This window comes from Notolepis coatsorum, assembly GCF_963971535.1.
Source record: "Notolepis coatsorum genome assembly, chromosome: 6".
In the NCBI taxonomy this organism is placed as follows: domain Eukaryota; kingdom Metazoa; phylum Chordata; class Actinopteri; order Aulopiformes; family Paralepididae; genus Notolepis; species Notolepis coatsorum.
In genome coordinates, this window is record NC_140170.1 from 66,454,163 (window position 1) to 66,479,764 (window position 25,602).

Below are 25,602 nucleotides of genomic sequence, written 5' to 3' on the forward strand. Positions count from 1 at the left end.
GCAGCCAAGCTCAACATAAAAAAATATTTGACTGGTTAAAAAAAAAAAAAGGCATAATGAAAATAAACTCCATGACATGTAGACTTTACTACTTTTGGACATGTAGGTTATTTTCCATGTTTTTCAAGCCTGGAAACACAACGGTCCAAAAAGACAAAGTAACATGATCCAGGTTTATTAAAAAAAAGAAAAGAAAAAGCCCCCCAACCCGTTAAGAAAGAAATAATTCCATACAGTACCACACTGGGACGTAGCCATTTTCCACACGTAACTTCACATGATTTTAACAGGTGTATACAGTGTACAATTGAGTTCAGATATGTAAAGTACAGTCAATTCTATCCATCATTTAATTCAAGTCACCCATCATTACGGGAACACTTAAGCAAACGATGATTTTCTTCATTACGCTGTGCGGAAGTGGAAGGCGAGACACGTCCAACAGATACCGCTCTGTTGAAGACGACGCGTCACGTTGGGACTATATCATGTTCAGTCAAGTGGGAGGGACAAAGTAACCATCAAGTTTAGTCTACGGACACAATTTTACTCAAAATACAGAAATTCAGCCAAAGACCTCTGAATCATCTGGAGTCCTTCAAAAATAAATAATATTTTTTTTTCATATATTATACAGAAGACAGTAGTATTACATCCATGAGAGACACACACACCCCATCAGCCTTCAATAATGTGCAAACTGCAAGAGGGGATAAAGTGATTTCAAATGAGCACAGTTGGTGTAGCTTAAGTAGGGGATGATTTGTTTTTAGAATGGCCAGATGAATAGGCAGCTCATATTTGGTATTAAACGGATAATCTCATCTATTTAGTCGCTGCCCTAATACGAAAAAAACAAAAAAAACATTGTCATGTTGTTTCTAAACAGGAAAATACCAAAGTGGAACACTGGCAGATTGGAATGATGATGATTTGTGGTTTTCATATAGTCTTTTACAACCAGGGATGCATCTGTACCACTTGTTAATTGCTGATCCAGATGGTTCTTGCCTTAACCCTTTCACTGCCACACGACAGAAGGTTAACCCTTTACTATCACACAATCGACGGTCGCCGGCTGTCGTGTGGGAGTGAAAGGGTTAACCTTCTGTGTGTTGTCGCAGTGAAAGGGTTAACCGTTTTGGTAGTGCGGCAGTGAAAGGGTTAAGTATCAGCAGAGATTGAGTACCGATCCGATCCAGTACCTTTAGTGAAAGGAGAACATAACCGTATAAGTCCTAGAACTTTAGTTTGTGGTCAGTGGATGAATACAGTTGAGAGAGAATCCATTATTCATCATTACAGAGCTCTGAAAAATGCAGAGAATCACGTTGATTTGCTTTGATTTCCGACATGTTTCACATGCCTCCTGGTGCGATTAGCGTTTTAGTGTTGGGGAGATTCTCCTGATACCCGATTTCATCCTGGTATCGGTCCAATACCAGTATCGGTATCGATGCATCCCCAGTTGGAACAAATAAGACGTAAATGTTTCTCATTTACAAACATTCTGTGTTTTTCTTCACAGCTTTCCTCAAAACAAACACGACGCTTGCAATGACAGCGGCACTGTCCGACATTACACACAGTTATCACAAATTGTGCAAAAAAAAAAAAAAAGCACAAATGCATTGCTGAAACAACTTAACATTAGTAGTACACCCGTAACGGGTACTAGAAAAGTCTCTTTTTCCATCTTAAAATGTCTTAAAAATTTGGGAAGTACAACATTGTCAGGACGAGTCGGTCTCCGAGTTCAACCGCGTGGATTGTGTGCAGGTCACTTGAGAAAATTAAGATGGGCCCCATACAGACTATCCTTTTTCTCACTGGGATAGTCCATAAAAACATTTCCAAAACTTAATAGTGCAGTCTGGGAGGGAGCATCTGGAGCTCTTCAGATGTTGACCGGTAGGTGTGAAAGGCAGTCAGCTTTGTGTTTTTTTAAAGTATGGATGAGGAGATTCTCATCCGAGCCCACACAGATACACGCCAAACATCCACACAGAAAAACAAAAAGCAAGAGGAATGAATAATTAAAACTTTGTTCCGAATAGAATAAGTATTAGAACGATGACTATGACGAAGAGGATCAAAATGACCAGCATCTTCCTGTTCTTCTTCTGATACTGTTCAGCCTGCAAGACATGAGAGAGAACGTCAGGTGGAATAGACACAACTCACTTCCTTTTCAACCATAATCCTTTCGTTATGACGTTGCACCATTTCGGTCAGAAATGCATGACACCACGTCATAAAAATGCTATGAATACCCATTACTAATATCTATGCAACATAATAATAATTATTATTATTATTAATGACAATAAATAATAATAATTAAAGAAATAAACTAGGAACAGGGTAAATCTGCATTTTGCTATGATGCCCCTAGCTCATGAAATTAACTCCATCAGTCCTTAGCTTGAGATGTTTAAAACCTTGATCTCCAACCGTTGTCAATCAAGTTGTACGCGTTTACTTTTTTTTTTTTTATTATTATTATCTTTTCCCCCCTCCTTTTTCCTCAGATTTTCCTCCCAGCCCAATGTTAGTCGTTATGCCAATTCCCAATCCCCTTCCTGGTCGCTGTGTACTTACCCCCCACAGTCAGATCATCTGGGAGAGTGGAGGCTATCACGTGCTTCCTCCGACACACGTCCAGCCAATCAACCGCTGCTTTTCACCTGGCAGCGCGGATCCTCCCTGAGAGGGCGTAGCGTGTGGAAGGATCACACTATCCCACTCAGGTCCTATCCGCGCTTAGCAGGCGCCCCGACCAAACTGTAGGAGTCGCTGTTTACAACGACCCGGACCCACCCCGCCAGCTTCTCCCACCCTCTAATACAGCCAATTGTATTAGTGTGAACGGCCAGCCAAGCTGGTGACAACGCCGGAGCTGTGAGCTGGATTCGAACAGGCGAATCCAGCGTCTCCGGTGTTGGTGACGAACGCAATCTCCGCTACGCCACCTGACCGCCCCTGTATGCGTTTACTTTTAATTGATTTGTTATCCTTGATTTTTTACTCGTCTTGTTGTCTTATTGTTATGAGTTTATATGCGGTGTGATTTTGTTTTCTTTTTTTTTATATTTCTTTTAGCTTATTTCTGTAAATGTATGTTTGAAATTAAATAATTCAAATACTAATACATGAAAACATCAACATTTGCTTTACCTTTTGTAACTGTTGTAACCCATCTTCTGTTTTGACACAGGCCTGCTCCACGTTGAAGTCAATTCTGTCAAGCACTGTGCCCTTGTACCAGAATGAGGGGATTTGCCATTAGAAGAATATACAGTACATATACACATCAGTTGGACATTGTTTACAATATGCTGCAAAGACTCTACTGTGTTAAACAGTATTGTAGGTAAACAGAGCAGACCTGGGCCCTCATTCATCAACCTGACTTACGCACAGATTTGTGCTTAACCTGTGCGTACGATCATTTCTAAGCAAAGAGTGGGATTCATCAATTTCAACTTGAACTTGACTTAGTGCTTATGTGTACGCACAGCTCGGACCACACTTAGCTGACGCCCAGTGGTAGAATATATTATTACAACAAGGAAATGAGCTTCTGTGCATAATAACACTGGCATGTTCTGTATGAACCGTAGTTCATTATAGTTCATTGTAAAATAGCAACAGTAGTGTAATTATGGTCAAAACCCTATAAATAGCATTTGGAATAATAGATCTTTCTCTCAGAATGAATGCAGCATGGTTTATATAGCGTTATTGGAATATACGGGGTGTAGGCTACTGACTGACTGCGCTCCGCGTAGCTTGATTGATTGATTGATTGATTGAAAAGTTTATTAACAGATTGCAGAATGGGTACAGTACAGCTCAGTACATACAATTGTTAAGGGGATGCAGACCAGAGAAAGACTTTCGTCTTGTTTACATCAGGGTCCCCCATTTTCAATTCATCATAAATCATAAAGCTCAACTCGTTATTATTTTGCGCACAGACCGCAGAAACACGGGAACGTTTTGATTATATTTAAAAGGCTTTACGTTAAACGAAACAAGTGGAATTTCGAAGCTGTAAGCAGAATACAAGTCATATGAACACCCACGATATAGTGTTCTTCCCCCTTTTTACTGTATAAGAAAGAATAGAAAACGCATTGCAATGACACCAGATAGTGGACAGACTATGTATATGATGGGATTCAAGTTCGCGTTTATGTTGATCATAGGCATGCTGTCAGAGTATGATATCTTAATCAAACATTCTAGAACATTTGTCGTCACAGATCATGTCCTAATAGAACATAGGCTATGGCATGGTCCATCGTGATATTGTGTGGACTGTTATTACTGTACCGGTACCACCCATTGTGACAACAGCCTTGTGAGTCCCGCACACAAACATGATGGGATTCAAGTTCATGTATTTAAAGGCAGGCTACATCATACATGCAGTGAGATTCATTGTTCTTGTATATGCTCTCGTATTATTGTTTATATAGGCTACCCAATACTGACATCAAAATAGATTGTAGTATGCCTCTAGAAATCATATGCAGCAGGTAGAAAATTGACGGAAAATCCATCGCGATTTGGAATAAAATTGAGGAGAACTTTAATCCCTGGGTATTAATCAAACAACACGGAAAAAGGCAGTCATATTCCAGCAGCACGGTCTTTATTCGTGTTTGCGCTGCCCAGGCAGCAATGGTTAATAGATATCATATCCGACATCACCGTTCTCATAACACGCTTCCCTCGGCTTAGTCAATTTTTCCACATTTCATGGGGGTATCCCATTACCGTATATGGTTAATCGGGGCGGTTCTGGTATGCAAATACTTAAAACAGTGCACGAGCTCAAACGTAGGATCAAAGTCATATTCATCATGACAGGTGTGCGTAGAACCTGCGTACGCACGTGTGGTGAATCCCGATTTTCCTGTGCGTACACTGATTCTACATTCTGTGCTTACGTGTGGAAATAGAACATGTTCTACGCACACGTTGATGAATGAGGGCCCAGGTCTATTTACTTACAAACGTCGTTTAACAGGTTAATCAAACAATTGCAACACAACCAAGTCCATTGACTTATGAGAGTTGTTAAACAGGTTCAACTTCACGTATAAAGCGTTGAAAGCCAATTACAAGTTCATCACGTTACCAATTTCACCTCAGGTTAAAACATCATGATGACTAAAAATAGAGTTACATAGGGTTTTCACTTTTCACAGCAGTGAAATGTAAAAAGAAATAATGTTTTGGTATTAACTACAATCCCCCCCAAGAAGTGTTCACCCATGACCTTTTCCACATGTGCTGCAAAAAAAGGATTTAAAATGCATTTACAAATGTAGTGACTTAAGCCGCCTGTTTGCCCTTGAACAACCTGCTGCCGGCTCACAGACTGCAGGGGATAACAGAGATAGTGTTAGGAGAGGGGACTCCAACGGGTGGCGCTGTCTCCAATATAGTCTTACCTTGAATGTAAAAGGGGTCAAGTCTCCTGGTAATATATTATAAATAAGGCTAGTTGATGTAAACAAGGGAGAGAAATACTTCCAACCCCAAACCCGATCAAATTGTTAAAGAGCGATTCATTGTCAAGCATATCTTACCTAGAGTGGATTTGTTTTTACAAACTTCAAAATGTTTTTCAAATGTGCACTGCTGTATTATCTAGGAAAAAACAAATATCGCTATCAGCAGATACTCAATATTAATTAACTCTGATCAGGATCAGGGGCAAAGAAAGATTTGATCAGGACATCCCTATTCCTAAATATTATGGCCAAATCTAAAGATCTGCTTCATAAAAAGATCCTCCAGGACACTTTGCAACTGGAACAGATACATAATACTTTGAAGAACAAGGAGGACGTCTTTCTCAGAACTTGGGAACCCCTCATGGACCTCCGACTATCCACCAACATCAGTGTGTTGGTGCCTTGATTACTTATACTGAAATGTAATGTGACCATAGATATTTTATTTAATTGTACTTTTTATTACCTGTATCTGTATCATTGTAAAAATAACCAATAAAAAGATAATTGAAGAAAAACCTGCTTCATGTACCTGTTCCACCACCATTCCAGCCAAGTCCCGGAAGATCTCGTTCAGGTCCGAGATGGACTGCACTACCTGTCGGATCTCCCTCTCCCGCTCCTCCATCATAACCGTGTTCTGCTCCACCAGCACCAACTGGTCATCTGTGAATCCCTGAGAGGAGCGGGTGGAGGAGATGTACAGTCATCGTTACAGTCATCGAAAATGTGAATTTCAGTTACAGTATCTCTGCTGCAATGTAACACGTGATGGATGGATGGATGGATAGATTCCAAGAGAACATTAAGTATGTATTCTTTCTTATGGATACACTAAAAGTAATGTTATATGAACATAGGCAAAAGCAGTTTGCCAGTTTCGTCCCAGCAGTTGGAACGAGATAAAAAAAGTTTGAAAATGAACAAATTGATCCCCCCTCCTTACTTTTAAGGATTCTATCGCAGAGTTGTTTACAACGGTCGGTCACGGCCATTATCCTTATCCCATTCTAGCTGGGCCACGCTTTAAAGATAGGGGTGTGTCACCTTGTTTGTAGAGCTATATCTATATTATAGCTATAGAGACAATACTATGGTCATTTGACAGTGACCTTCTTCTGTCGAACATGCAATTTTTTTTCTTCTCATGTATACGTGAATAGAATAGAAATGTATAGTTTAGGAGTGATCCGGGATAATTCCTGAAAAGCTGAGTTATAGGGCGCTACATGAATTCTGCTATAAGCGTTGGCGTTTCTTGCCTGGAGACGCTACTATTTCCAAATCAAATGTATATAATAGGTATTATGTTTCATCATGAATGCATGAAGGGGGGGGGGGGGGGGGGGTCGTTTTTTTATGCTTTGATGGCCAGTAACGGCATTCATTTTTAACACCACACACGCTGATCAGCTGGATCGATATGAAAACATTGTACGATCAAGCTGGAATTGACGTTTTAGTTTAATTTTGTCTTTATTTTTATTATTGAGTCTTATTTTTGTTGTTTTTTAATTTTTCATTTGATCTTTTATGTTTTCTTCTTCTCTCTATTTTTGTCACCTCCCCCCTTCCCCTTCCCTCTTTCCTTTCCAACTTCTGCTCATTCGAAGTTACCTGATGTGTACCAAAAAATGTATCTAGTGGCCATCGCCCACTGGTAAAATAAAAAATTTCAAAAAAAGGAATTGACGTCAGATAGTCCTTACCTTTGATCGGGGTATTCCAAAAATAATATTCCAATTGTTTGATCGCGATTTCCAGTATTGGTGTCCATCTGGTCCACAACATAATCCGGCACAACACATGCATCGAGTGTCCTGGACACGTTTCAATGTGATCGAGTGAACCTCTAGGCTTCCCTGGACTAAAAATCTCTGCCCGGTGGGGTTTAAATGTAACACACGGCCTGGAACAGGGTTTACTGCACTCTCGATACTGCCACCTCTGGCCGATACTGCACCCTCTGGGTCCCAGTATGCCTTTTAACGGCAACATACAGGTCCTGGACGCGTGAATATTAAAGGCAACCAACTTGTGTTCAGCTTTTCTCTGATTGGCCACGACCCCGCCCCCTTTTGCCACGAGCAAAAGGGGGCGGGGAAGGGAGGAGAAATTAGGTATTGTGGCCTTCGTGGCAGGGGTAGTTACTGGTATGGCAGAGGCTAAGGGTAGAACAGAGATGGTGAAGATGATTGTTAGGATAGCGGTTCAACATCTGGGATTGGAAGGTCTGGACTGGAAGGAGGTGTGTAATGAATTGGCTGAGGGGGCTGCGAGGGACAAGGCTGCGAGGGACAAAGCAGCCCAGGATAAGATAGCAGGGGGCAAGGAGGGTCCCGCGGAGGGGGGCTCAGGCAGGAAGTAGCAGCAGTAGCTGCACTCCAATGGACAATGTAGTTGATGACGAGGTCCAGTAGAAGAAGAAAAAGAAGGTGAAGAAGGAGAAGAAGGAGAAGAAGAAGAGCCCATAAAAAGAATTGCGGAGGGCAGTAATACGCCACGATGCGTCTACTCTGCCGGAAATTCAAATAAGAAGAAGAAGAAGAGGTCCCAAATGAAATGAATGAAGCGCGGAGCATAATGTATAATGTTATTTCGTGGAGCATAATGTATAATGTTATTTCGCGTTTGTAACGTCATAACATCAGTGGAGGCTGCCGACTGATTAATAATAAGCTCTCTTTATTTCGCGGAGCATAATGTATAATGTTATTTCGTGTTTGTAACGTCATAACATCAGTGGAGGCTGCTGACTGATTAATAATAAGCTCTCTTTATTTCGCGGAGCATAATGTATAATGTTATTTCGCGTTTGTAATGTCATAACATCAGTGGAGGCTGATTAACTCGTAACGTCATAAACCAACTACCAGATTCACTCGTCACTGTACATCAGTGGAGGCTGCGTAACTGACTGATTAACTAGAAACTGCACATTGAGGGGGTTTGAATCACGCTACATCAGTGGAGGCTGCTGACCAGATTATTATTATATTATATATTAAATTATATTTTTTAAACATCCCCAACACGGCCCCATTCCTCCCAGGTGTCAGGCGTCAGGCGCCTCATTCACTTCCATTCATTTTGGGGACCGTGTTCAAATATCATACTTCTGAAGTATAAACAAACTATACTGCTGTGACGATTTTGAATATCTTAACATGTATTTACGCCCATACAATTTTTTAGATGAATGATTGTGGATATAATATAGAAAACACATCATTATGATATTGTGAGATGGCGTTGTCAGATGTGTAGAATTCACCTACTTACAATTATTTTCATATAAAATACAATGGTGAGTGAGAAATGTATCTCCAGTGATAAAACCCAGTGCTCTATGATACACAGCGTGGATGGGCTTTCAGGTGGAGGGAGAGGCATGCATGTACATAATTTCACCATAATCAAATACAGACATAATTGTGGATTATTGTACAATGGTCTTCTTACTGGCAGCAGAAAAGCATGATTTGTTTCTATACATAAAGAGAGCTTATTATTAATCAGTCAGCAGCCTCCACTGATGTTATGACGTTACAAACGCGAAATAACATTATACATTATGCTCCGCGAAATAAAGAGAGCTTATTATTAATCAGTCAGCAGCCTCCACTGATGTTATGACGTTACAAACGCGAAATAACATTATACATTATGCTCCGCGAAATAACATTATACATTATGCTCCGCGCTTCATTCATTTCATTTGGGACCGCTCGCGGCAAAAGGGGGCGGGCGGTCACGCGGCCGTGTGGCCAATCAGAGAAACGCTGAACGAAAAGCTGAACACAAGTTGGTTGCCTTGGTGCGGTTAGGTGGCGTAGCGGAGATTGCATTCGTCACCAACCCCGGAGCTGTGAGCTGGATTCGCCTGTTCGAATCCAGCTCACAGCTCCGGGGTTGTCACCAGCTTGGCTGGCCGTTCACACTAATACAATTGGCTGTATTAGAGGGTGAGAGAAGCTGGCGGGGTGGGTCCGGGTCGTTGTAAACAGCGACTCCTACAGTTCGGTCGGGGCGCCTGCTAAGCGCGGATAGGACCTGAGTGGGATAGTGTGATCCTTCCACACGCTACGCCCTCTCAGGGAGGATCCGCGCTGCCAGGTGAAAAGCAGCGGTTGATTGGCTGGACGTGTGTCGGAGGAAGCACGTGATAGCCTCCACTCTCCCAGATGATCTGACTGTGGGGGGTAAGATTTTCCCTAACGCACTTTCAGTTCCGCGTTCGGGTTCCGCGATCTGATTGACCACTGACGTTTCTCTCAGCGCCAATCGCGTTACGCCTATTTCTGCCTCTAACAGCCTGCTAGCTAGCTAACGCCTAGTTCTATCACTGGTAGTGGTTAACCCTTTAATCGCCAAGGACGCCGTAACACGTCATTCCCCGCCATGCTTAATCTGCCAATGACGCCGTAACACGTCACTGAGATCAATATTTCAAAAATCTGTGATGGCAATCATATTTCTCCCGTGGAGACTTGAGATCTACTGTTGATCCCCTCTCAACTCTCCAACGGTTCAAGAGCGCCATCTGGTGGCCGATCGGCGGATCGCCCAAACAGCAAACCGGAAACAGAAACTGGTGCTCATCCAAATTCGGTCCGACCACTCGCTATAGCTCCCGGGACTCGAGCTCGACACAATGGATAGCGATCCGTTACCAATAACTCGATAAACAACATGATTTGGACGTATATACTATTATACAACCTGGAGATGGATCGCATATTTCAACATCCCATAATAGCAATCTTTTTGCTCCACGCTCATCGCCCAACGGCCCGAGGAGACTGGGGTAAGTTTCAGCGTTTATTATTACCGTGTTCGATACAAACTGATCTGATGATCATATCACCCACACTACATGAATCATCTAACGTTGGCCACGGAATTATAAACGACCCCCCCCCCCCCCATCCGGTCAACATCAGATGATCAGTAGTAACTTCTAGAAGCACGTACATTTGAATTTTTTTTTATCTGCCGCCGATCGTTATCAAACTGTATTTGATCATCAATATAATGCATTTAGGGCTATAAATCACGTTCTGCAGAATGCTGCAGAAAACGATAAAAACATATTTATACTTTAGACCGTATTTTAGTATGAATATGTGAATGAAAAAGTAGAACGTTGCTACATCCAAAACGATAGATAATTGACGTTGAATGGGCCATAGTAATGTCAATTTAGCAATACAATTTAAAAAGTTATAGCCCTGCAAAGAAGGGGAACTTCTCCATAGACAAATAGAGCTGGCAGAGGATGGTATAAGGATGTACATAAGCGTGGCAGAGAAAGGGTTAAGCTTGGCGACTCTTTCGAAGTTGGTTAAGGTTAGAGTTTGGAATCAGGGCTGGTGGTCTATCGCCCTGCTCTAAACCAAACTCTAACCATAACCAACTTCGAAAGAGTCGCCAAGCTTAACCAGTGATAGAACTAGGCGTAATGCGATTGGTGCTGAGAGAAACGTCAGTGGCCAATCAGATCGCGGAACCCCCTTTTTTTTTATCCACTTATTCTCCCATTTTCTATTTTTCTCCCATCCCAATTTCGTGTTTCCAATTCTTCCCTCCCCTGTCTTGAACGTTGCTAGACTATGCCTCCCACTGGTCGGCTGTAGTGAGGATAGAAGCCTTGCATCACGTGTCCCCTCCGGTACACGAGGAGGCAGCCTGTCGCATCTTTTCACCGCAACAGCTCGGCCAAGCTGGTAGCAACGCCGAGAGCTGGACTCGATACCAGCATCTCCTGCGTTAGTGGCGAGCGCCTTGCCCACTGCGCCACTCAGCCGCCCTAAGTCAAGCACTTTCATATATGTTATGTTTAAGTTTAAGTCAAGCACTTTCATATGTTGTCTGTAAGAGTGTAATAAATGATTTTATTGAAAAAAATAAGAATCGTGATCTCAATTCTTAGAGAGAAAAATCGTGATTCACATTTGAGCAAGAATCGTGCAGCCCTAGTTTGATGTGCGTTTTAATTATTTCCCTTACCTCTGTGATGTGTGTGTATGTATTGTCTCTTTTCTATTTTATTTTATCAAATTTCTTTCCCCTTTCCCATTTACCCTTCGAGAGGCTCTTTTGGTTAAATTAATTTTTTTTTTTAAAAGCCAACAGAGAACAAAGGCTATGTAAAATGCAAAAGTATTTTTCGTGAGTGACAGAGAGAGCCCAAGCATGTACTGTGCTGTATTCAATTACACTTCTGTCCTGCCAACACCAGATTATAGCTCATATCCAGAAGTCATAGACCAAAAAAAATTAAAACAAGTCACAGAACCGTACTTTTTGTTTTAGTCTGTATAATTCATTGTGAGCATCAATGTGAGCATCATAGTTTACCCCCAAATTACTCTATGAAGTGACAGGCAGATCGAGGTGATCACTTCATACAGTTACAGAAGTAGTTCCAGTTATGGCAGACCGGAGGTGATCGCCATCACTTCATACAGTAACAGAAGTAGTTCCGGTTCCGGCAGACCGGAGGTGATCGCCATCACTTCATACAGTAACAGAAGTAGTTCCGGTTCAGGCAGATCGAGGTGATCACCGTCACTTCATACACTAACAGAAGTAGTTCCGGTTCAGGCAGATCGAGGTGATCACTGTCACTTCATACAGTCACAGAAGTAGTTCCGGTTCAGGCAGATCGAGGTGATCACTGTCACTTCATACAGTCACAGAAGTACCGTACTTTTCGGACTATAAGCCACGGCTTTTCCCCCCATTTTTCGACCCTGCGGCTTATATAACGGTGCGGCTTATATGTGACTCGACGTGACCAAACCCGAAAATGTAAAAATCTAAATATTGCTTTTTTGACTACATTGAAATGTTATTTATCTGTTCCCTTATTTGCTAAACTTAATACAACTTGTAAATGAGTTAATTCTTGTTATTTGTCCGACAGTATTGTGTCCCAATGCTAATTACATATGGTAATTAAACATTAAAACACCTGCGGCTTATAGTCCAGTGCGGTTTATATATGTACACATCATTCAATTTAGCTGCTGCGGCTTATAGTCATGTGCGGCTTATAGTGCGAAAAGTACGGTAGTTCCGTTTCAGGCAGATCGAGGTGATCACCGTCACTTCATACAGTCACAGAAGTAGTTCCGTTTCAGGCAGATCGAGGTGATCACCGTCACTTCATACAGTCACAGAAGTAGTTCCGGTTGGGCGGCTACGTGGCGTAGTGGGCAAGGCGCTCGCCACGAAATGCTGGAGACGCTGGGCTCGTCAGTTCGAGCCCAGCGCTCCACATTTGCTTTCAGTTTAGCTGGTCATTCATACTAATACACATTGGCCGTATTAGGGGGTGGGAAACTGATGGGTGGGGATCGGGCATTGTGGACAGCGACTCCTACAGGTCGGTTGGTGCGCCTGCGCAGTAGAATCAGGAAGTGTCGGGGGCAGCGTGAGCCTCCCACGCGTTACTCCTCGCCACTGAGAGATCGAGCTGCGCAGGTGAAAAGATGCGACTGCTGTTACCTCAAGTACCGGAGGGGACTTGTGCTATGTATGACTTAGTCCACATTGCAGCCGGCTTGTGGGAGGAAAGAAACAGCGTCCGTGACAGGGGAGGGTTGAATTGGACGATACGAAATTGGAATGGGAGAAAATATAGATAAATGGGAGAAAAAGTGGATCAAAAAAAATAAGTAGTTCCGGTTCAGGCAGATCGAGGTGATCACCGTCACTTCATACAGTCACAGAAGTAGTTCCGGTTCTGGCAGACTGGAGGTGATCGCCATCACTCACTTCATACAGTCACAGAAGTAGTTCCGGTTCAGGCAGATCGAGGTGATCACCGTCACTTCATACAGTAACAGAAGTAGTTCCGGTTCAGGCAGATCGAGGTGATCACCGTCACTTCATACAGTAACAGAAGTAGTTCCGGTTCAGGCAGATCGAGGAGATCACCGTCACTTCATACAGTCACAGAAGTAGTTCCGGTTCTGGCAGACTGGAGGTGATCGCCATCACTCACTTCATACAGTCACAGAAGTAGTTCCGGTTCAGGCAGATCGAGGTGATCACCGTCACTTCATACAGTAACAGAAGTAGTTCCGGTTCAGGCAGATCGAGGTGATCACCGTCACTTCATACAGTAACAGAAGTAGTTCCGGTTCAGGCAGATCGAGGAGATCACCGTCACTTCATACAGTCACAGAAGTAGTTCCGGTTCTGCCAGACTGGAGGTTATCGCCGTCACTTCATACAGTAATTCAGGGAAAAACTACAATGCTCACGTTCATTGCAGTGGTGGATTATATAGACCAAAACAAAAAATAATGCTCTGTGACTTGTTTGACCGGTTTCTTTTTGGAAAACAATGGAGTTCTTTGACTTCTGGCTATGAGCTATAATCTGGTGTTGGCAGGACAGACCGTACTTGTAAGTAGAAGAAATGCATTGTTGGTTTTGGTCTGTTCGTGAGCCATGTTGACAAGAAGAAAAGATTCTTTACATTATGCCTGCCATATCCTTTTAAGTATTTTGCACAGATTGTTATGTTAAAGAAATGTTTGCACAAGAAAATAATGTAATAACAGAATATACAACAGCGACAACTGAGCCAAAGCTTTTGAGTTGGTGTCACAATAATCCACCTCCCTGTTCTTACGTTCAGTTCATATCTAAATGCCAATCTTCACTTTGTGGTACAGATGCAGGAATGTTTCCCTGCACGGGAATGGCAGAGAGTAGGAATTATATTATAAGATCTGAAATCAAAAGCAATCTGCAGTGTATTGAGTATGTGTCGTTCTAATTACAGCAGACACGCGTGTGTGTGAGATCACATTTTCTAAATGCTACTCACCCGGTCATATAGAGCTAAATCTTCATCCTCTTCCATGAGAGGCCCAGAGTCAAAGAAATGCTTTGATCTTTCCTCACGATTCTTCATACCTGAAAGACAACATCACATCAACATTCTATAGAGACTCTTGGCTTTGTGCAAGAGTAATTCTTCTATATACCTACTTATACCTGCATATAACCCATATAACTCTGTATGATAGCATGTGCAGTACAATAATGCAGTATATATGTATTCTTACCGTATACTGTATATATCTATACACATCCGTCTGTACATACCTGCATACCGGTATAATCCTTTTTACATATCTGTAGATATTATATCTATATCTGTACATATCCCTTACCTACTCTTACTAGTTATGCTGCTGGCCAGTATGACTTACTACCATAGTGGCTTTATACCTGTATCACTGTACATATTAATACTACAACTCTGTACATACATCTGATTAGCACTACACTCAGTAGTACTAATTTATATATATTTTATACCCGGTTTAATCACCTGTACATTATATATTACTGTTGCAGTTTACAGTTACATTTGCACTCTGGTTGGATGCCAAACATCTTTTCATTGTACTGTACTTGTGCTGTATAATGACAATACATTTTTATCGAATCTTTTATTTTTTTATCTACTTTTTCCTCCCCATTTTCTATTTTTCGCCCATCCCAATATCGTATTATCCAATTCTTCCCTCCCCTGTCTCGAACGTTGTTAGGCCATGCCTCCCACTGGTCGGCTGCAATGTGGACGAAGCCTTGCATCACGTGTCCCCTCCGGTACACAAGGAGGCAGCTGTCGCATCTTTTCACCTGTACAGCGCGATCTCTCAGCGGCGAGGAGTAACGCGTGGGAGGCTCACGCTGCCCCCGTTGCTTCCTGATTCTGCTGTACAGGCGCACAAACCGACCTGTAGGAGTCGCTGTCCACAACGCCCGATCCCCACCCACCGGCTTTCCCACCCCCCCTAATACTGCCAATTGTATTAGTATGAACGACCAGCCAAGCCGGAAGCAACACAGAGAGCTGGGCTCAATACCAGCACCTCCTGCGTTAGTGGCGAGCGCCTTGCCCACTGTGCCACTTAGCCGTCCTACATTTTATCTAATCTAATCTACACGTCAGAGGGCCAGGTGGGGGGAGCAAGGACATTCGATGACTACATTTGATTAATTCATACATAATCGATGACGTGAGAATGATTCAATTCAATCACCGCCGGCTTGAACCCCCCCCCATACATCATTTAGAGTTCTTACGTTTCAAGTAGCTGGACTGCGTGTATCTGAAGTTGGTGGACAGCTCCTGCAGGCTCTGTGCCAGAGAGGAGACCACATTCCGGAGCAGCTTCTCCTCCTGCTCGGTGCAGTGGCCACAGCGGGTGTGCAGGCCGGTCACAGCCCGCTGACATCGGTGGAACATCTGCATGACACGACACGAACACAGGAGAGTGAGCTGAATGGAAAGATAAACATCCTATTCTTTGATGTGTTGTGTTCTAGGCAAATTCCTCTGTCGTTCTCCAGGGCAGGGGTTCCCGAACTGGGTCCGACCGACGGCGTTGAAGTTTGACTGAGCTAACGCATTCTTGTCATAATCTTGCCCATGCATGAACGTCAATTACTTGTATTATCCTGTCAAAACTCATTGGAGAAATACATTTGGTCAAATGTACATGCCATGTCTCATTCAGGTTTGTTTGTGCATCATTTCATTTTTTACAAAAGGCATTCTTTTCACCCCAAACTATCATATTAATTCATAATATTATTCATATAAATAATTAAAATAAAATGCATCATAATTTGTTTTTAGTATAAGGTCTGTTAAATTGTTCAACTCAAAGCTTCAAAAAAGCTTGGGAACCTCTGCTCTAGGGATACTAGACAGTAACATAGGTGTGTCGCGTGTCCGCTACCTGCCTTTTCAAGGTACAAAGCTATGGCGGGACGTTATAATCCTCAATATAATCTAGAGGATTATACTATAGTGCACGTAGCACGGCTGGGAAATAATTCAATAGGATAGTTCTGGTTTAATTTCACACTTTTCATTAGCATGCGGTTCGATGTGACGAACGGCGAGTGGATTAGTGACCATGTGACGTTGCATACGTGAGCAGAGATCTGGGCGAAGGTTTCATCTCAAACCTTTATTTAAACTCGAAAGGCAACTGAGGTTTCCCTCAGTGTACGTACAGAAATAAGCAAAAAGAAAAGCATATACAATCAAACTGCATTATGAAATCATAACAATGAGACAAGACGAGGCAAAGAGCAAGGATAAGAAATCAAATAAAACTAGTGCCGTCAATCCTTAAAATATTTAATCTGTATAATCGCTTGATTGTCCATAGTTAACTCGCGATTAATCGCATTTCTTTTCTTTTCTAAATCTAACTTAAACTGATCTTTTTCAAGTTTTAATACTCTTATCAACATGAGTCAACAAATGCTTGCTTTATGCAGCCATTTAACACAAAAGGATGACCCTCATGCATTGCAAATTTGGATCAAATTCAAAACAGAGTGATGCACAAAATAACTTAAGAAAATAATAACACATTCACCCACACAAGGGCTGAGGACTCACCCCCCCCCCCCTCTCTCTCACACACACTCTCCCAGCTCTCTTTCCACACACACACACACACACACACACACACACACACACACACACACACACACACACACACACACACACACACACACACACACACACACACACACACACACACACACACACACACACACACACACACACACACACACACACACACACACACACACACACACACACACACACACACACACACACACACACACACACACACACACACACACACACACACACGTATTTTTTGGGGGCCAGCTCAGAAACAGAAGCATCATTGTCTAATACGCGATTGCTCCGTCCTCTGTCCCACTCTGTGTGTGTGTGTAACTTGAAACTATTGTGCTGTACTTAAATAAATAACTTATTTGGAACTTACCCTTGCGTTTGCTATTTTATTGAAATTATGTTTTTAAGTTGCAGGAAATTACAGCAAATGGCTTCCTTTATTGCAATTTCCTTCCCCTCCGGACCACCCCCTGGGTTGAGACTGAGCACCATGCTGTTTGAAGGTCCTGGGGAAAGCCCTGCCTACCTGTGTGATCTCCTGCGTGGTGAGGCCTACCTGTGTGATCTCCTGCGTGGTGAGGCCTACCTGTGTGATCTCCTGCGTGGTGAGGCCTACCTGTGTGATCTCCTGCGTGGTGAGGCCTACCTGTGTGATCTCCTGCGTGGTGATCTCTATGGCGTGCTCCTCCTCACTGCTGTCGTCCAGCGTGGGCCGGTTCATGTGCTTGTCATGGAGGGACGCCAGGTCCTTCATCTTCTGCCGAACCCGTGTGATTTCATACTGGATCTGTGAAAGGCAATGCGTATTACAGAGTAACTGAGCCTGTTTGACTTGACCTTTGACCTGTATTCAAAAGGCCTGTGGTGGAAGGTGAGCTCTACTGGCAAACAATGTGTCAATAAAACCAAAACATGCAACGTATGACCTATATCATGCCAGTTATAAATGAATAAATGATCATTGCATTTAAATAGCGCTTTTTTTTCCTAGACAGACTCGAGGCGCTTTTTAACAATGTAGGGTGGGAATTGCCTCCTTCACCACCACTGGTAGCATCCAACCTTGTGGCTATGCAGGCTCAATGGCTGCCATACACTGGCACCAGGCACACATCACACAACACAGTGGCTGAACGGCTCAGGAGACAGGGATTGATATCAGCCAATTAAAGGGGGGGGGTTGATTAGGTGGCCTTATTACATGGCGTTTTAACATTCGCCGAAATGCTTGATTGTGATTAGTCAATAGCGCTCGTCAGAGGTCCGTTATTACTCGATAACGGACCTCTGCCGAGCAATAATGACCGCTGTTCGCAATCAAGCCCACTGACACACACTGCAGCAGTGCAATCAGTCCACACACCTGCCGGCTGCCGGCGATAATAATAACTTTATTTGGACTGACAACTGCGTCTGCATTTGATCTCGTCTTGTCGATGGTGTAAAATGAATTAGGTATATTGTTAGTAAGTTAGCCATGTAATAAGCGGGATAATGTATAGCTATACTCTGTCATTGTCGCAAAATAATTGACCTTCACTGCGTTTATAAGATTTATTTTTTGGCGTTTTATCGCTTTATTGCTACTGGGCAGTCCAGTAGAGAGAGACAGAGGAGGAATGGGAGACAGAGTGGGGGGAAGACATTCGGCAAATAACGACGGGTTCGGGAGTCGAACCCGGGTCGGCCGTGTCGCGGCTGAGCGCGCTATGTGGTTCGCCACTGGGGCGCCCCACGCCTCGGTATTCTAAACTCCGTGTCGGTCAATTATTTTGCGACAATGACCTCGTAGCTATACATTATCCCTTACTTAAGTTAGGGTACCTTGTGTATACTGTTTACTTTTACTCATAGTATATATATTCAGATTCAAATTCTTTATTGCCTATATTTATTGTAACTAGGGATGCTCGATATTGGCTTTTTTTTACCGATACCGATATTGTCCAACTCTTAATTTCCGATACCGATATCAACCGATACCGATATATGCAAGGTATTTTGATATTCAGATAAAAAAGATTATTGCCTATATTTACGTCTTCCTACTATTACCTTGCCCATGTCTGTACTCCCCCCCCCCCCCGCTGCTATGACACCCGGATTTCCCCAAGGGGATCAATAAAGGAATATCTTATCTTATACAATACAAATATTTCTAAAGCTAACAGCACTAATTAGTAAATGCAGTTTTTCCGCTCCAATGTCTGCTCTTTTTGCTTTTCATTGAGTGTTGCAGGCTGCAGGCTATACAGCATGTTCCCTGTGAGCCAAGTACCGTCCAGTAGTCCCAGGAGCAAGAACGTTTTGACCTTGTAGTAGTTCGAATTTAGTCTAATTCCTTCTACCAGAGTTATGTGTGAAATTATTTTGCCATTGCAGAGTCACAAATGTCTGATGATGACAGTCCAGGGATTTTCTGTACATATCAGAAATCTCACGATAATGCTCTAACCCTAAGTTCTACTGGTTACAGTTTTGTATACTCCTTACCTCATCCACCCCATCTACCCATTTGGGTGGCAGTTTCCTAGTGACTCCAATGGCTGCTTCAGGATCCAGACTGATTCCAGACACCAGGGCCATACGGTCATCAGCCAACTAAAAGAAAGAGAGAAAGAGAGAGAAAGAGAGAGAGAAAGAGAGAGAGAAAGAGAAAGAGAAAGAGAAAGAGAAAGAGAAAGAGAAAGAGAAAGAGAAAGAGAAAGAGAAGAGAGAGAGAGAGAGAGAGGGAAAGAGACATAGGAGAAAGAGAGGAGAGAGACAGAGAGAGGGAGGCAGAGGGAGACAAAGAGTGAGAAAAAGACAGAGAGAGGGAGGCAGAGAGAAAGAGAGAGATAAGAGAGAGACAGAGAGAGATGAGAGTGAGACAGAGAGAGAGGGAGAGAGAGAAAACAAGTCTTGCATCACCATTAATAATTTAAGCATTTCACCCACTAACAGGCCCGTCATACGTGTAGTATTTTGTGATGGAAAGTTTGTCAAAGAGAAATGATAAAGCACCCCCTGTCACACAAGGAGAAGGAACGGTACCTCGTCGAGCTCCTAATTTGATTGGCAGGTACCAGTGGCAGTCCCGTCCAACGGAGGAAGGAGGAAAGAGTTGATAAGAGTGGATAGAGAGGTAATAGGAAGTGAGCCCCAGAGGAAAGCATTGATTGGCTTCACAGTGATTCTGCATGCACTACCACCAATAATCCCACACGGTGATCAATACAGCAGCATGTGTTAAAAGGACACACCACCACCCACAAATAAGTCTGTTTCTTATCGTAGTTTGACCAGACAGCAGTACTCTGCCTCCTGTCTGTGACCCATAGATTCCCCAAGTGATCAGTATCCCTGTATTATGTTAGCAATCAGATTTCCTCCCATGAAGTTAATGTGGCGGTAGGCCTGTAGCGATAATTACCATATCGACTTATTGTACAATTAATATATTTCTTGTAATGTATAATATGGCATAACGGTGGGGTCTGCACCTATGATGGGGCATAACGGTGGGTCTGCACCTTTGTTTACACCGTTTATTTTTCTCATATTTTTATATTGAGAGTTAATTATATTGTTTACACCGTTTATTTTTTCTAATACTTTTATATTCAGATCTAATTTAAATGCCTATATTTATGTCTTTCTACCATTACCCTGCCCATACCTGTACCTCCCCTCCCCCATGCTGCCCAAAGGGGATCAATAAAGGAATATCTTATCTTATTTTACATGGACGTCGATATTGTGCTTTACATGTGCGTTTGTCTACGAGTTTAGACAAATCATTTTTAGCCAATCGTGCTGCTTCTGTCCCTCTCATCTCAGTCTGCTCTCTGTGGGAGGAGGGGCTCAGCAACACAGAGAGAGAGAGAGCGAGAGGAGAGAGAGGAGAGAGGAGAGAGGAGAGAGAGAGAAAGAGTGGACAGCAGGCAGCAGTGAAGCAGCCAGGTGAAGTGTAGGGATGGGAATCGAGAATCGGAATCGATTGGGAACCGGTTCCTAATTGTCCGATTCCTGGAATCGCATGCCTCCGTGACTATCGATTCCTCTTATCAATGCCATGTTTTTCCGACAGTTGCGCATTTAAAAACAATAACGTTAGCGCCACGCATGTTGCTAACAAATTCTCTTTTGCAATAACAACCTTTTGAATGCAACTACAGTTCAATAGATTAAATTTGTTCTCAAATGCATAATTTTTTTTAAGTGTATAGTTAATAGATTTTTTACAGTTTTTGTATTTTTCTGACATGGGGGCTCAACAATAAATGATAAATGACAATCAGAAATGTCAAGTTGCATGTTGTTATTCTAACCAGCTTAGTTCTGTTGCATTTCCAATTTATTTTAATTTAAATTATAAATGTATCAGGAATTGATAAGGGAATCGACAAAGAATCGGATCGATAAGCAGAATCGATAATGGAATCGGATCGATAAAATCTGATAAATTCCCATCCCTAGTGAAGTGTAGAGATAACGTGTTACTCCAGGCTAGTGGGTGTTTTTCCTGACGACCGCACAATTCCAGCCAGAGAGTTTGGAAGAATAAACTTGACTTGGTTTCAAAGCCGCATTCCACAGCTCTGGTGCGAGAACATTTTGGGTTTAAGCCGAATGAGAGAGGAGAGCCCATTAATAAGGCGAAGGAGCCGGTATGTCAACTGGAGGACCGTTTCATTCTCCTCCAGTCCACCGAGCAAATATTTTCATCTAAGTGCTGAAAAGCAGTCAGGAGTTTTGAGTCAGTGTTTTGGCTCACGATTCAGACTCAGTGAGTCGGGAGGGGATGAGACAGGAGTACAAACTCACGTGTGCCATTATTATCCACACCCTCGCAATTATACACACCCTCGCCATTATGGAGACAGCTTAATTTTGGCACTTGCTTGCTTGAGTGAGTTGAATAGGCAATAGTCTTCACAGTGAATGAGCTGTTTCAGCTCTGATCCACGCGGTTTCCTCGATTGAGGATAACTTTTTTTTTTTTAGTATGCAAAGTTGCTTATTCCAGTCATGGAGGCATGGAACGTTATTATAGGCTGTAGTTAGACATTCCTGGCATGCTCAGCTAATAGAAATATATGCAATACTAGTGCAATATGTCAAAATAAGATCATATTATCATTATTATGATCATGAACTAGATTACATGACTGCGTCTTTGTTTTAATGAACGGAGTGCCACTAAGTCAAATATGGACTGCACTGCACACCATTTTGCTTCAGATCTAGAGCCATGAAATGCCAACTTTGGTTGCGGCTAAATAAAGTGAGATAATTACAATAATATTGTTTTTTGCTATTCTTTCTGGGACAATATATCGTCCAATAATTTTTTTTTATCGTGACAGGCCTATGTGGCCTGATTGATTAACTGTCTGCTACGAGCATTCCACAGGGCTACCAACCTCCAGCCTAAATAATAGCAAGGTGACAGTGAGAAGGCTGACATTATTCTTTTCTTATACGCCACACACCAAGGTAAGAAAATGTATTGGCCTAAAATTAATTAATGTGTATATTTGTGGGTGGGTGCTATATTCATTACGTTTAATTGTGACCAATTCATTACTGTAAAATAGGCGATAAATAAATGCAAAAATAAAGCCTGCTTATCCCAGAATAAGTTAGAAAAAACTATTCAGCCTAATAACAAAAACAAGTTAAATATTTAGCTAAAGTAGTAGTGGTTGACCCTAAAGATAGCTTACCATTACTAGTAGTAATTGAAGTAATTGAATAGCAAAAAAACATGCACCAGATGGGAATGCTACTCAATTTAAAACAGGTGATCTGAAGTGCCGTCTTCTGTACTAAAGATTTATATCTATGAATATCTATTATGAAGTTATTTGTATAATCTTTGCTGATCATTCACTCCAAAACTACATGTAGCCAAATATATGGTAGAAAAGAATCCATCATTATTGATAAACTCCCAATAGAATAGAAATACTTTTATTATCCCGTGGGAAATTTGACACTGCAAATCGCTCTACATTTCAACATTTAGACAGAACAGAACAGGTCACGAATTAGAATAATAAAACAAATCAAGTTGCCTAGGATAAGAGTAGAGTAAAATAGAATAAAAATGGAATAAAATATACAGTAAATAAATACAGTAAAAATATACTGAGGTCTACAGTAGGTGTAGTATTGCACAGTGCTGTTTCGAACTAAGTCCAGGAAGATGGTAACTGCCACTCTGTGCTCAGTGATGCAGTGAGGCACAGTGATGCATTGTATAGTCTGATGGCTGTTGGAATGAAGGACTTCCTGTGCCGTTCAGTGCTGCATTTGGGTAGTGTGAGCCTAGCACTGAACATGCTCCTCCTGTCAGCCAAGTATGTGTATAGTGGGTGGGAGGGGTTTTCCCTGATGTGTTAGGACAGTTAGGCACATGATTGTGAATATGGATTCCTTATTAATGCAAAAAAATAATCTGTATGTTGCTTGCTCTTTTACGAGCTGAGCTGTATGAGCTTAATTGTTGGTTTGTTGCCTTTGTATGTGTTGTCGTATTCTGCTGCCGACAACAACCCAATTTCCCTACAGGGAATAAAAAATGTGTTCCTTTATTATCTTATATGACTCAATTGTTATCGTTATGAAAAGCAAAAACTCAGTGTTGGCTCATTCTGAACTTTACTGAAAGCATGATGAAGTGTTTGACAACACACACGATTGGGTGTCTCTTTTAGTAATAAAATTCGATCAGTAACACAACCTTCATTCCTATGCAGCGCTTAGAGAAACATAACGATTGAGTGACAACTGTAAAATGTGATAATGGGAGAAAAATATTAGCTGCTACCCCAGAAAGGAGCGTTTAAATGCATGGAGAAACTCAGCAAGTGTTGTAGTGTTGGCTATAGCTTGTTAGGAGCTATAGCCAAGTTTACCTGCAAGACAACAGGTTTGGGTTTTGTGATATTATCTACTGATCCTAGCCTTAGATCAAACACAGACTATGGTAGGTCTGTCACTATAAAAGGACACAAGGTATTCTCAAAAAGGCACAGGGATCATATAACCTATGACTTTGTATTTTCTGTGGCTATATAACTTGATGCTTTGCTTTCCCTTTCAAAATCACCAGAAACCCACAAAGGCCAATTTGCCCATCCCTTCTGAAACTCCATACCAGAAACACACACACCACACCAAACCAAACCAAACGTGCAGTAGTAGAGCTGGCTGTACTATTATTCCACAACTTGTTTTTACAATATTTATTGACACAATTGTCATTAGTGCTGATTCACTGATTGATTGATTGATTGATTGATTGAAAACTGTATTAACAGATTGCAGAATGGGTACAGTACAGCTCAATACAGACCAGAGAAAGACTTTCGTCTTGTTTACATCAGGGTCCCCCATTTTCAATTCATCATATCAAATCACCACCTCCATCTCCCTGAATACACACACACACACACACACACTGACTACAAGCTAGCTCAAGACTGGCTATAATATCAAAACAAAACACACACAATAATAAAATGTCAAAACGATCATAGATGACAACTCACCGCAGCATGGCTACGTGTACTCAGAGTACGACGGGGGTCGTATGTACTCACTTGCTCTGCCAATATCTGCCGGTTTTGGATGGCATTGTTCCGCATTAACAAGAAGGCATCGGTCAGGCGCCTAGTTGCCATGACTAACGTTTAGCTATTTCACTAGCTAAGTAGCTAAGATAACGGTAGCCGGTGTAATACGTCGTCAACAGCTAACGTTAAACCTCTGCTAGCCACACGTCTATCTCGGATGACAGACTGCAGTAGTGCTGCTAGCCAGCTAGCTTTAGCCTATAGCCTGCGAAAAATACAAACAAAGTCGCGAAGTAACGCGTCTACTAAAATAGTAAACGGTTTCAGTAACCATTAACTGCCATACCACACCGCGGCTAAGGTCAATACGAAAGAAACGTGACCAAAAAGGTGTCTATTTTTATCTTTATGAATGAATACAGAACTTAGACGAATAGGTAACAACGATATTTTGGTTATTATCCTTCAACGACCAGCTACGGAAGTGGGGGAAACGTAAACATCTGCGTAAAATGCTCTTCTTCTTCTTTTGAGTTGGTGGGCATCCAAAAAAGTTGTCTTACCGCCACCTACTGGATTTCTTTAGAACTGGGTTATGTCAATACAACAATGAATGAATGAATGTGTGAATGAATGAATGGATGGCTGAAAACTTTATTTAACAGATTGCAGAATGGGTACAATACAGTACGGCTCAATACACAAGATTGTTAAGGTGATGCAGACCAGAGAAAGACGTTTGTCTTGTTTACATCAGGGTCCCCCATTTTCAATTCATAGTGACATTTATGACATACACAACATACATGACATCATGACATTTATGGCATAGGGACATACATGACATACAGGTATATAGTAGTTACATTTGTGACATATACGATATGCAAATATACAGTACTGTTACCCATAGATCATAACAGAGAACAACAAAACACAACATACAAAATCAATCAATCAACAAGTAATCAAAAGTTCCAACCCCCGTATTTCTATTAATGAAATTAGTCGGCTATGTTGTGACCATCTG

The 25,602-nt window shown here is 42.0% G+C and overlaps 1 protein-coding gene across 3 annotated transcripts; it reads right to left on the reverse strand.

Moving 5' to 3' along the window:
- Nucleotides 1-272: 272 nt before the first annotated feature.
- On the reverse strand, nucleotides 273-25,021 carry stx16 (syntaxin 16). 3 transcript variants are annotated; one of them, XM_084317737.1, is made up of 8 exons: nucleotides 24,600-25,021; nucleotides 19,504-19,611; nucleotides 17,657-17,797; nucleotides 15,648-15,810; nucleotides 14,377-14,465; nucleotides 6,064-6,207; nucleotides 3,178-3,258; nucleotides 273-2,138 (listed from the first exon to the last, which is right to left on the reverse strand). In XM_084317737.1, the coding sequence occupies exons 1-8, from the start codon at nucleotides 24,678-24,680 to the stop codon at nucleotides 2,037-2,039; spliced, it is 909 nt and encodes a 302-aa protein (XP_084173863.1). In that variant the 5' UTR covers nucleotides 24,681-25,021; the 3' UTR covers nucleotides 273-2,036. The 3 variants fall into 3 exon arrangements, with proteins under 3 accessions (XP_084173863.1, XP_084173862.1, XP_084173864.1); XM_084317736.1 differs by having other exon boundaries at nucleotides 24,549-25,021; XM_084317738.1 differs by lacking the exon at nucleotides 24,600-25,021 and adding an exon at nucleotides 20,044-20,050.
- Nucleotides 25,022-25,602: the final 581 nt, after the last annotated feature.

Excerpts from the sequence above, each read along its gene's own strand:
- stx16 (XM_084317736.1), bottom strand. The coding sequence starts at position 24,680 with ATGGCAACTAGGCGCCTGACCGATGCCTTCTTGTTAATGCGGAACAAT. Across the intron at positions 19,612-24,548 it reads GTACACGTAGCCATGCTGCG|TTGGCTGATGACCGTATGGC; the intron begins GTGAGTTGTCAT and ends TCTTTCTTTTAG. Across the intron at positions 17,798-19,503 it reads GGGTAGATGGGGTGGATGAG|ATCCAGTATGAAATCACACG; the intron begins GTAAGGAGTATA and ends TGCCTTTCACAG.